Raw genomic sequence first — 12742 nt, 5'->3', positions numbered from 1 at the left:
TTCTGTATTTCTTTTTCAATAGATTTGCCAAAATGTCTAAAAACAAATTTTCACTTTGTCGTTATGGGGGATTGTGTGTAGATGGGTGAGGGGGAAAAATATATATTTAATCCATTTTGAATTCCGGCTGTGACACAACAAAATGTGGAATAAGTCAAAGGGTGTGAATACTTTCAGAAGGCACTATGTTTGGACAATACCTTAATAAAATATAATGATGTAAGAATATTAAAATGCCATTTGTTTAAAAGTTTAGCAACATCATATAATAATGTCACATTACACATCAACATAGGCAGAACATTGCAGCAATGCTTTCAGAACTACTTCCGTTATTGTTGAAGTAGGTTTTTAGAGCAATTTTGTGTCGTCATGTCTTAACCTTTAAGTAATAACTTTATAAGAGTCTCGCAGGACTGTTTCTTTTTTGTTCTAGGTGTTAGTAGTAATGTCTCCATCCATATTCGCTGACTATACCAGGACACCATTTTTTCTTCTTTTTTTACAAATTCTATTGCTCCAACATTTTAAAGTATGTTCAGGGAACGTTATTTGAACCATCATGTCATAACATCACACTACCTTTTTGAGACCATTTTAGGAATATTCCTTGCTTGTTGTGTATAGGTGTTTTAAATAACATCCATCAACATTAGCAGAACATTCCTGTACTGTTTCCTTCTGTTGCGCCCACATTTTGTTTGCGGCAGTATGTTCTAAGAACATTACCGGAACATTGTGTTAATACATTCCCTGGCAACCTAATGAGAACCTTATCGGAATGTTCTGTGGTAGTTTTTACAGATGTTGTGAACAACATTTTAGTGAATGTTAGGAGAACATTCCAACATTTAATTTATAACATTTTATTAAGAAAAAGGTTGTGGTGATCAAAAAACCTTCTTTGAATGTTTGTGGGACGCTATCATCCTAATGTTAGCTCAAACTCTAACTAGAACTTAATGGAAATGTTAGCTAATGTTCTGGGAATGTTTCCGGTTTGCTGGGTGGTTTGTTGTTATCAATACGCATCATTAATTGTTAGGCCTATACAGGATCTTAATTTGACCACCCTGTTGCAGGAAATTACAACTTGTAGTGTATTCGAGGCTTTTAAAGTTTGTAATTTCCACTTTAAAATTTCAGATTTGATTTGTTCTAACGAAAAACGTATTAACCCATACAAAAATGTCCCTTAATTATCATCCACATTTCAACTCAAATTTCCTGGTGCTGCAGGATTATTTTCCTGCTGTGAGAAACTGGTCAAATTAAGACCCTATACCTTGGTAGGTGTATCGGATGACATCTCCATTAATGTTAGCAGTACATTCCAGTAATGTTTTCTCAGAACCAATTTAATTGAATCCAGGCCTCATTGCTGAAGAATGTTTAGAAAACGTTATTGGAACAATCATGTCATAACGTCACACTAATTTCATGAGAGCATTCCTTGCTTGTTTCTAATAACATCTCCATCAACATTAGCAGAATATTCCTGTAATGTTTTCTTAGAACCTTTTCTATTGCTTTCACCGGAACATTGTGTTAATACAATCCCTGGCAACCTAATGACAACCTTCGGTGAATGTTATATGGTAATTAATACACATTTTAATGATTGTTAGAAGAACATTCCAAGGATATTTCATTTCAAGCATTTTCTTCGCAAAAACATTTGGGAATGTTATCATTCTAATGTTCGAAAAAACTTAATGGGGAACTTAGGGAATGTTCTGGGAATGTTCACAGTTTGCTGGAAAGGTACAGTATTCTCAGTAGGCAAAGAGGCAAAACAGAAGACTAGTGCAAGGGTAGCACTTTTGAGGCGGAATTTAAGTTACAGATTGTAGCTTTAACACTGATAACCTGCCTCGGTCAGGGGAGGGATCATCTTGAGCCAAAGAGTTCCATGAGCAAGCACACTGAAACAATGTGAGAGAAATTACTGCTGTGCTGAGCAATATCAAATGTTTGGTCCAGCCAGATCTACATTAAAGCAAATCCAGCAGGATAATGAGTGTATTCCGATGTGGTGACTAATTCACTTATTGCTTTTTGAACCACCTCTCTCTCCGTCTCCTTTTCTCTCTTCTTGTCCTAGGATACGCTTCACCACCACTGGCGGGAGGGAAACATCCCCTCAGGTGCACGCTGTGAGGTCTGCCGACGCACCTGTGGCTCCTCGGACGTCCTGGCGGGGATGCGGTGCGAGTGGTGTGGTATGACGGTAAGCCTCAAAACGACACCAAATGTACCGCCACTAAAGAACAACTATAGTTAATAATGCGTTTGTTTCATCCTTTGCAGACACACGCTGCCTGTTATGTCATTGTGCCTCCAGAGTGTGGCCTAGGACGTCTACGTAGCATGCTCCTTCACCCCGCTTGCGTGCGAATATGCTCGCGGAACTTCAGCAAGATGCACTGCTACCGCATCTCTGAGAGCTGCCAGAATGACCTGGGTAAGCTGGTGGTCTCCACCAATGTTCCCTCTAAGCTGCGAACTTCACTCAACTTTGTAGAGCAGTGGTCACCAACCGGTCCATCTCCAAGGCCTTCCTAGTTAATCGGCAAACATTTCTTTGGAAGAAAAAAAACAACGATAAAGCCTTGTTCCTTTTTTTTTCTTTTTCGTCTCAGGCTGTTGGCGGTAGGTGCATGTGATTCAGCTACACTGGGTGCCGGATAGGCGAACTGTTGCCATTTTGAACCTTTTCATGTGTCTGAAGGTACAAATTCTGCCTTTCCGACGTGCCTGAAGAGCAAATCAAGTACACTACAGGCCTACCGCTAGACAATCGGATGGCTCAGATTACTGTGTCTGCAGTAACGTAGCAGGCATAGCTGGGGTGGCAGGTAGCCTAGTGGTTAGCGCGTTGGGCCAGTAACCGAAAGGTTGCTGGATCAAATCCCTGAGCCGATTAGGTAAAAATCTGTTGTTTTGCCCCTGAACAAGACAGTTAACCCACTGTTCCCTGGTAGGCCGTCATTGTAAATAAGAATTTGTTCTTAACTGACTTGCCTAGTTAAATAAATAAATTAAAAATTAAAAAGCTACAGCAAAGCTCATACTGTGAGATTTCAAAACATTTAAAACCATGACTAGAGAGAGACTGTCAATGAATACAGCAAAGAGCTGCTGGTTTTATGAGTGAGTTCATGTTTAAGTTCTTACTCAGCACTGTCAACACTTTGTATTCAACACTTTTATAACCCATAAAATGCACGTTCTTCCTATTTCCACTCAGCTCTACAACAAGCACTGCAGCAGTAAGGAATGAGGAGGAAAGTGGCTTGCATTGTTATTATTATTAGCGGCTTGGGTGTTTTTTAATATCATGGAATATTTCACTTTCTCTGTTCATAAGAGCAACAACATGAATTTGTGCATGAAGCAGAAATAATGCGGTCCGACTCGAGTTTCGGTGTCCCTTTTTGGTCAGTGTCAGTGGAGGAACCTCAGTCTGCTGTTCTCTCCCTCCACTGAGACTGACTATCAAATGCAGGCACCATCAGCCCAGTAAAATAAAAAGCGAATTATTTAAATGTATGCTCACTCAGCTGTGCTTCACAAGTAATGCAAGAACTGATCTATTACCGGTGTGATCATACAGCCTACCTCAAATTGTTTAATATACATTTAAAAAAACAATGCATTGGGAAAGCCAATATGTGGTGTTAATGTATTGGGCCTATAGCTTACTGCACAAACCTCGTTGCTACAGTACTGTTTTTGATTGGTTAATGTTGCGTAGGCTTACATTTTTTTTAAGTCATGTTAAAAAACAATCTGAGTGGTCGATCTCGGTTTGCGTTTTGACTCATAAAAGGTTGGTGGCCACTGTTCTAGAGTTTTCCCTGCTGACACTATCAGCGTTTTCCTTTATTGTGGCAATTGTGATCGACTCAACGCAATATTAGCAGCTTTCAATGCAACATACCGAAACAAAACAAACTATGCAAGACATTTTACATAGTTCTACAAGAGCACAAAATGTGTACATTTCTAGACATCTTTGAAAGCGAGTCAGGTAAAGAGATTTTTGTTTGTCTTAAAGGGGTAGTGTTGTATTTTTAAGACAGACAGGCTTGAATAAGCAAAGGAGCTAATAGGCAGAGGATAGCATCATTTGTCGGATTCTCTGTAATAATTGTATGGGAATAATGATGCATTTTATTTTGTAAAGTGGTTTCTTGCATCACACAACACAACAAAATGTTCAGTCATCTCATTTTCTCTATTGTTTTGATAGTAGGCCACTCTGGTAGGCCTACATTATGACCAAATAGCCACAGTAGCCTACTGAACCACTGTTAAAACTGAAACTTAAAGCAGGTACAGCAGTGTTAACAGTAAACGCGCGCTGGAAGTTGCACAGAATTTTCACAACATTCAACTTTGCGCTTAGCAGACCTGAAATTTGCTCAGTGCTGAATTTTTTTTGAGGGAACATTGGTCTCCACCGTCCATTAACCCTCCCCACCCCCATACCCAAAGCCACATCCTCTAAGCAACTGTTTCACACTCCGACATTACCATTCAAACGAATATAGACAGTGTGCACACAAAATATACACATTGGAAAGTAAATTAAGAAAGTAATAAGATATACAGTGCATTTGGAAAGTATTAAGACCCCTTCACTTTTTCCACATGTTGTTACATTACAGCCTTGTTCTAAAATGGCTTAAATAAATAAACAATTCCTCATCAATCTACACACAATACCCAATAACAACAAAGCAAAAACGGGTATTTCGAAAGTTTTGAAAATTAATTTAAAATAAAAACAGGTACCTTATTTAAATAAGTATTCAGACCATTTGCTATGAGACTCAAAATGGAATCCTGTTTCCATTGATCATCCTTGAGATGTTTCTACAACTTGGATTCCACCTGTGGTATATTCAATTGATTGGACATGATTTGGAAAGGCACACACTTGTCTATATAAGGTCCCACAGTTGACAGTGCATGTCAGAGCAAAAACCAAGCCATGAGGTCGAAGGAATTATCTGTAGAACTCCGAGACAGGATTGTGTTGAGGCACAGACCTGGCAAAGGGTACCAAAACATTTCTGCAGCATTGAAGGTCCCCAAGAACACATAGGCCTCCGTCATTCTTAAATGAAAGAAGTTTGGAATCCCCAAGACTCTTCCAAGAGCTGGCTGCCCGGCCAAACTGAGCAATTGAGGGAGAAGGGCCTTGGTCAGGGAGGTCACCAAGAAACCGATGGTCACTCTGACTGAGCTCCAGAGTTCCTCTTTGGAGATGGGAAAACCTTACAGAAGGATAACCATCTCTGCAGCACTCCACCAATCAGGCCTTTATGGTAGAGTGGCCAGACGGAAGCCACGCATCAATAAAAGTGCAAAGGGATACCTAGTCAGTTGTACAACTGAATGCTTCTTCCACATTTAACCCATCCCCTCTGAATCAGAGAGGTGCGGGGGCCTGCCATAATCGACATCCACGTCTTCGGAGCCCGGGGAACAGTGGGTTAACTGCCTTGCTCAGGGGCAGAACGACGGATTCTTACCTTGTCAGCTCTGGGATTCGATCCAGCAACCTTTCGGTTGGCACCTAAAGACTCTCAGACCATGCAAAACAAGATTCTCTGGTCTGATAAAACCAAGCTTGAACTCTTTGGCCTGAATGCCAAGAATCACGTCTGGAGGAAACCTGGCACCATCCCTACAGTGAAGCATGGTGGTGGCAGCATCATGCTGTGGGGATGTTTTTTTCACGGCAGGGACTGGGAGAATAGTCAGGATCGAGCGAAAGATGAACGGAGCAAAGCACAGACTGATCCCCAGTCTGAGCAGGTTACGGTTCACCTTCCAACAGGACAGCAACCCTAAGAACAAAGCCAAGATGACGTAGGAGTGGCTTTGGAACAAGTCTCTGAATGTGTTTGAGAGGCCCAGCCAGAGCCCGGACTTGAACCCGATTTCTGGAGAGACCTGAAAATAGCTGTGCAGCGACGATCGCCATCCAACCTGACAGAGCTTGAGAGAATCTGCAGAGAAGAATCTCCAAATACAGGTGTGCCAAGCTTGTAGCGTCATACCCAACAAGACTCGACCGAGGCTGTAATCTCTGCCAAAAGTGCTTCAATAAATATATCTGAGTAAAGGGTCTGATCACTTATGTAAATGTTATATTTCAGTTGTAATTTTTTTGTTATAAATTTGCAACCATTTCTGTGTTTGCTTTGTCATTATGGGGTAGTGTGTGTAGATTGTCAAGGTGTCTGAATACTTTCCAAAGGCACTGTAACTGAATGGCTGAGTTTCCGTTCTGAAAATGTGAGACCTAGGCCTAATTCATTCTCTGACAATACCACACAGTCAACTTTTCAGTCCCTTTATAAGCATTCTTACTTCTAGGCTGTTAGGAATGACGTCTGTCTTTGAGCAAGTGTCAACTTGTCGTTGTCTCTTGTTCTAGGTCAGACAAGATGTCATTTGTCAAGCAAGATGAGCAACGATAAACTGTGCTTGACTTTGAAATTAAAAAAGCATTCCATGTTTCACACGTGTGTAAACTATGTGGGAAAACAAATGCAACGTTCATTCTATTTCCTCATTGTTTGCCTTCACGTACCTATACCTAACACCTTTGCTTCATCAGATAACCTGGACGAAGTTGACACCCAGATTCCAGCAACTACAAAGGAGAGCCAGCCGGCAACCACAGCGGATTCAGGTAGAGACAGGATAAGTTGTCACATGTATTTGGCCAGTAATGTTTCCCTGTGATCAGTGAAGTCACATCAAAACCGATACAATTATTCCCATGTTTCAACTATATAAGAGTCCCTAACGTTTCTGTAAGAAGTTACAGTACCAGTCAACAGTTTGGACAAACCTACAGTTGAAGTCGTAAGTTTACATACACCTGAGCCAAATACATTTAAACTCCTGACATTTAATCCTAGTAAAAATTCCCTGTCTTAGGTCAGTTAGGATCACCAGTTTATTTTAAGAATGTGAAATGTCAGAATAATAGTGGAGAGAATTATTTCTTTCAGCTTTTATTTTTTTCGTCACATTCCCAGTGGGTCAGAAGTTTACATACACTCAATTAGTATTTGGAAGCATTGCCTTTAAATTGTTTAACTTGGGTCAAACGTTTCGGGTAGCCTTCCACAAGCTTCCCACAATAGGTTGGGTGAATTTTGGCCCGTTCCTCCTAACAGCTGGTGTAACTGAGTCAGGTTTGTAGGCCCCCTTGCTCGCACATGCTTTTTCAGTTCTGCCCACTAATTGTCTATAGGATTGAGGTCAGGGCTTTGTGATGGCCACTCCAATACCTCAACTTTGTTGTCCTTAGGCCATTTTGCCACAACTTTTGGAAGTATGCTTGGGGTCATTGTCCATTTGGAAGACCCAAGCTTTAACTTCCTGACTGATGTCTTGATATGTTGCTTCAATATATCCACATAATTTTCCTCCCTCATGATGCCATCTATTTTGTGAAGTGCACCAGTCCCTCCTGCAACAAAGGACCCCCACAACATGATGCTGCCACCCCCGTGCTTCAAGGTTGGGAAGATGTTCTTCGGCTTGCAAGCCTCCCCCTTTTTCCTCCAAACATAATGATGGTCATTATGGCCAAACAGTTCTATTTTTGTTTCATCAGACCAGAGGACATTTCTCAAAAAAGTACGATCTTTGTCCCCATGTGCAGTTGCAAACCGTAGTCTGGCTTTTTTATGGATGAACCAGAACAGTGGAGGTCTTCAATTTGTTTTCTGAGGTCTTGGCTGATTTCTTTTGATTTTTCCATGATGTCAAGCAAAGAGGCACTGAGTTTGAAGGTGGGCCTTGAAATGCATCCACAGGTACACCTCCAATTGACTCAAATGATGTCAATTAGCCTATCAGAAGCTTCTAATGTCATGTACTGTCATGTTGTCTTGTCTCTGTCCTTTCCCTTCACCCTGTCTCCCTCTGCTGGTCGTGTTAGGTTACCTTTTCTCCCCCGCTTTCCCCCAGCTGTCCCTTGTCTCCTCTAACTACCCATTCACCCCGTTCCCCACCTGTTCCCTTTTTTCCCTCTGATTAGGTCCCAATATCTCTCTCTGTTTCTGCTCCTGTCCTTGTCGGATTCTTGTTTGTTTGTGTCATTCATGCCTGAACCAGACTGTCGTCATGTTTGCTGTAACCTTGTCCTGTCCTGTCGGAATCTGCCGGTCCATCTGAGCCTACCTATGTTTGGTAATTAAAGAAGCTCTGTTTAAGTTGATTCGCTTTTGGGTCCTCATTCACGCACCGTAACAGAAGAATCCGACCAAGAATGGACCCAGCGACTTCGGATCCTCTCCACTCAGCCGTCGAGATCCAGGGAGCGATGCTAGGCAGACACAAGCAGGAATTGTCTGCTGCTCGACATGCCGTTGAGACCCTGGCCACCCAAGTCTCCAACCTCACAGAACAGGTTCACCATCTCCGCCTCGATCCACCGGCCACTTCCAGGGCTTTCGAATCTCCGGAGCCCAGAATCAATAACCCGCCGTGTTACTCTGGGGAGCCCACTGAATGCCGCTCGTTCCTCACCCAGTGTGATATTGTGTTTTCTCTCCAGCCCAACACTTACTCCAGGAGCACTGCTCGTGTCGCCTACGTCATATCTCTCCTTATTGGACGGGCTCGTGAGTGGGGCACGGCAATCTGGGAGGCAAGGGCTGAGTGTACTAACCAGTATCAAGACTTTAAGGAGGAGATGATACGGGTTTTTGATCGATCTGTTTTTGGGGAGGAGGCTTCCAGGGCCCTGTCTTCCCTATGTCAAGGCAATCGATCCATAACAGACTACTCTATTGAGTTTCGCACTCTTGCTGTCTCCAGTGGCTGGAACGAGCCGGCCTTGCTCGCTCGTCTTCTGGAGGGTTTCCGCGCAGAGGTAAAGGATGAGATTCTCTCCCGGGAGGTTCCTTCCAGCGTGGATTCCTTGATTGAACTCGCTATTCGCATTGAGCGACGGGTTGATCTTCGTCACCGAGCTCGTGGAAAGGAGCTCGCACTCTCCGTCGCCTCCCTCTCCGCATCACTACCATCTTCCTCTGCCGGCTCGGGTGCTGAGTCCATGCAGCTGGGAGGTATCCGCATCTCGACTGAGGAGAGGGAACGGAGAATCACCAACCGCCTCTGTCTCTATTGCGGTTCCGCTGGTCATTTTGTCACTTCATGTCCAGTAAAAGGCCAGAGCTCGTCAGTAAGCGGAGGGCTACTGGTGAGCGCTACTACTCCTGTCTCTCCTTCAAGATCCTGCACTACCTTGTCGGTCCATCTACGCTGGACCGGTTCGTCAGCTTCCTGCAGTGCCTTAATAGACTCTGGGGCGGAGGGCTGTTTTATGGACGAGACCTGGGCTCGGGAACATGACATTCCTCTCAGACAGTTAAAGGAGCCCACGGCCTTGTTCGCCCTGGATGGTAGTCCTCTCCCCAGGATTCAGCGTGAGACGCTACCTTTAACCCTCACTGTTTCTGGTAATCATAGTGAAACCATTTCTTTTTTAATTTTTCGTTCACCTTTTACACCTGTTGTTTTGGGCCATCCCTGGCTAGTTTGTCATAATCCTTCCATTAATTGGTCTAGTAATTCTATCCTCTCCTGGAACGTCTCTTGTCATGTGAAATGTTTAATGTCTGCTATCCCTCCTGTTTCCTCTGTCTCTTCTTCACAGGAGGAGCCTGGTGATTTGACAGGGGTGCCGGAGGAATATCACGATCTGCGCACGGTGTTCAGTCGGTCCAGGGCCACCTCTCTTCCTCCACACCGGTCGTATGATTGTAGTATTGATCTCCTTCCGGGAACCACCCCCCCCCGGGGTAGACTATACTCTCTGTCGGCTCCCGAACGTAAGGCTCTCGAAGATTATTTGTCTGTAGCTCTTGACGCCGGTACCATAGTCCCCTCCTCCTCTCCTGCCGGAGCGGGGTTTTTTTTTGTCAAGAAGAAGGACGGGTCTCTGCGCCCCTGCATAGATTATCGAGGGCTGAATGACATAACAGTGAAGAATCGTTATCCGCTTCCTCTTATGTCTTCAGCCTTCGAGATCCTGCAGGGAGCCAGGTTTTTCACTAAGTTGGACCTTCGTAACGCTTACCATCTCGTGCGCATCAGGGAGGGGGACGAGTGGAAGACGGCGTTTAACACTCCGTTAGGGCACTTTGAATACCGGGTTCTTCCTTTCGGCCTCGCTAACGCTCCAGCTGTCTTTCAGGCATTAGTCAATGATGTCCTGAGAGACATGCTGAACATCTTTGTTTTCGTTTACCTTGACGATATCCTGATTTTTTCACCGTCACTCCAGATTCATGTTCAGCACGTTCGACGTGTCCTCCAGCGCCTTTTAGAGAATTGTCTTTTTGTGAAGGCTGAGAAGTGCACTTTTCATGCCTCCTCCGTCACATTTCTCGGTTCTGTTATTTCCGCTGAAGGCATTAAGATGGATCCCGCTAAGGTCCAAGCTGTCATTGGTTGGCCCGTCCCTAAGTCACGCGTCGAGCTGCAGCGCTTTCTCGGCTTCGCGAACTTCTATCGTCGTTTCATCCGTAATTTCGGTCAGGTGGCAGCTCCTCTCACAGCCCTTACTTCTGTCAAGACGTGCTTTAAGTGGTCCGTTTCCGCCCAGGGAGCTTTTGATCTCCTCAAGAATCGTTTTACATCCGCTCCTATCCTTGTTACACCTGACGTCTCTAGACAGTTCGTTGTCGAGGTTGACGCGTCAGAGGTGGGAGTGGGAGCCATCCTTTCTCAGCGCTCCCTCTCTGACGACAAGGTCCACCCATGCGCGTATTTTTCTCATCGCCTGTCGCCGTCGGAACGTAACTATGATGTGGGTAACCGCGAACTGCTCGCCATCCGGTTAGCCCTAGGCGAATGGCGACAGTGGTTGGAGGGGGCGACCGTTCCTTTTGTCGTTTGGACTGACCATAGGAACCTTGAGTACATCCGTTCTGCCAAACGACTTAATGCGCGTCAGGCCCGTTGGGCGCTGTTTTTCGCTCGTTTCGAGTTCGTGATTTCTTATCGTCCGGGCTCTAAGAACACCAAGCCTGATGCTTTGTCTCGTCTCTTCAGTTCTTCAGTAGCCTCCACTGACCCCGAGGGGATTCTCCCTGAGGGGCGTGTTGTCGGGTTGACTGTCTGGGGAATTGAGAGGCAGGTAAAGCAAGCACTCACTCAAACTCCGTCGCCGCGCGCTTGTCCTAGGAACCTTCTTTTCGTTCCCGTTCCTACTCGTCTGGCCGTTCTTCAGTGGGCTCACTCTGCCAAGTTAGCCGGCCACCCTGGCGTTCGGGGTACGCTTGCTTCCATTCGCCAGCGTTTCTGGTGGCCCACCCGGGAGCATGACACGCGTCGTTTCGTGGCTGCTTGTTCGGTCTGCGCGCAGACTAAGTCCGGTAACTCTCCTCCTGCCGGCCGTCTCAGGCCGCTTCCTATTCCCTCTCGACCGTGGTCTCACATCGCCTTAGATTTTGTCACCGGACTGCCTTCGTCAGCGGGGAAGACTGTTATTCTTACGGTTGTCGATAGGTTCTCTAAGGCGGCTCATTTCATTCCCCTTGCTAAGCTTCCTTCTGCTAAAGAGACGGCACAAATCATCATCGAGAATGTTTTCAGAATTCATGGCCTTCCGTCAGACGTCGTTTCGGACAGAGGTCCGCAATTCACGTCTCAATTTTGGAGGGAGTTTTGCCGTTTGATTGGGGCTTCCGTCAGTCTCTCTTCCGGCTTTCACCCCCAGTCTAACGGTCAAGCAGAACGGGCCAATCAGACTATTGGTCGCATCTTACGCAGTCTTTCTTTTCGCAACCCTGCGTCTTGGTCAGAACAGCTCCCCTGGGCAGAATACGCCTACAACTCGCTTCCTTCGTCTGCGACCGGGCTATCTCCTTTTCAGAGTAGCCTCGGGTACCAGCCTCCGTTGTTCTCATCTCAGTTCGCCGAGTCCAGCGTCCCCTCCGCTCAGGCTTTTGTCCAACGTTGCGAGCGCACCTGGAAGAGGGTCAGGTCTGCACTTTGCCGTTATAGGGCGCAGACTGTGAGAGCTGCTAATAAGCGTAGAACTAAGAGCCCTAGATATTGTCGCGGTCAGAGAGTTTGGCTCTCCACTCAGAACCTTCCCCTTAAGACGGCTTCTCGCAAGTTGACCCCGCGGTTCATTGGTCCATTCCGTATCTCTCAGGTCATTAATCCTGTCGCAGTGCGACTTCTTCTTCCGCGATATCTTCGTCGCGTCCACCCGGTCTTCCATGTCTCCTGTGTTAAGCCCGTTCTTCGCGCCCCCGCTCGTCTTCCCCCCCCCCCCCCCCATCCTTGTCGAGGGCGCACCTATCTACAGGGTCCGTAAAATCTTGGACATGCGTCCTCGGGGCCGTGGTCATCAGTACCTAGTTGACTGGGAGGGGTACGGTCCTGAGGAGAGGAGTTGGGTTCCCTCTCGGGACGTGCTGGACCGTGCGCTGATTGATGATTTCCTCCGTTGCCGCCAGGTTTCCTCCTCGAGTGCGCCAGGAGGCGCTCGGTGAGTGGGGGGGTACTGTCATGTACTGTCATGTTGTCTTGTCTCTGTCCTTTCCCTTCACCCTGTCTCCCTCTGCTGGTCGTGTTAGGTTACCTTTTCTCCCCCGCTTTCCCCCAGCTGTCCCTTGTCTCCTCTAACTACCCATTCACCCCGTTCCCCACCTGTTCCCTTTTTTCCCTCTGATTAGGTCCCAATATC

The 12742-nt window shown here is 45.8% G+C and overlaps 1 protein-coding gene across 1 annotated transcript in view; it reads left to right on the top strand.

Moving 5' to 3' along the window:
• Positions 1–12742, top strand: part of LOC110504921 (diacylglycerol kinase theta) — a 35834-nt gene that overhangs the window by 11240 nt on the left and 11852 nt on the right. Inside the window, exons 5-7 of the mRNA XM_036970338.2 lie at positions 2105–2230; positions 2311–2464; positions 6638–6712. Coding sequence (XP_036826233.1) covers positions 2105–2230; positions 2311–2464; positions 6638–6712 — 355 coding nt within the window. The remainder of the gene's footprint in view (positions 1–2104; positions 2231–2310; positions 2465–6637; positions 6713–12742) is intronic.

This window comes from Oncorhynchus mykiss, chromosome 25, assembly GCF_057628025.1.
Source record: "Oncorhynchus mykiss isolate SJ-2025 chromosome 25, ASM5762802v1, whole genome shotgun sequence".
Taxonomy (NCBI): Eukaryota; Metazoa; Chordata; class Actinopteri; order Salmoniformes; family Salmonidae; genus Oncorhynchus; species Oncorhynchus mykiss.
This window is presented reverse-complemented; position numbering and strand designations above follow the sequence as displayed.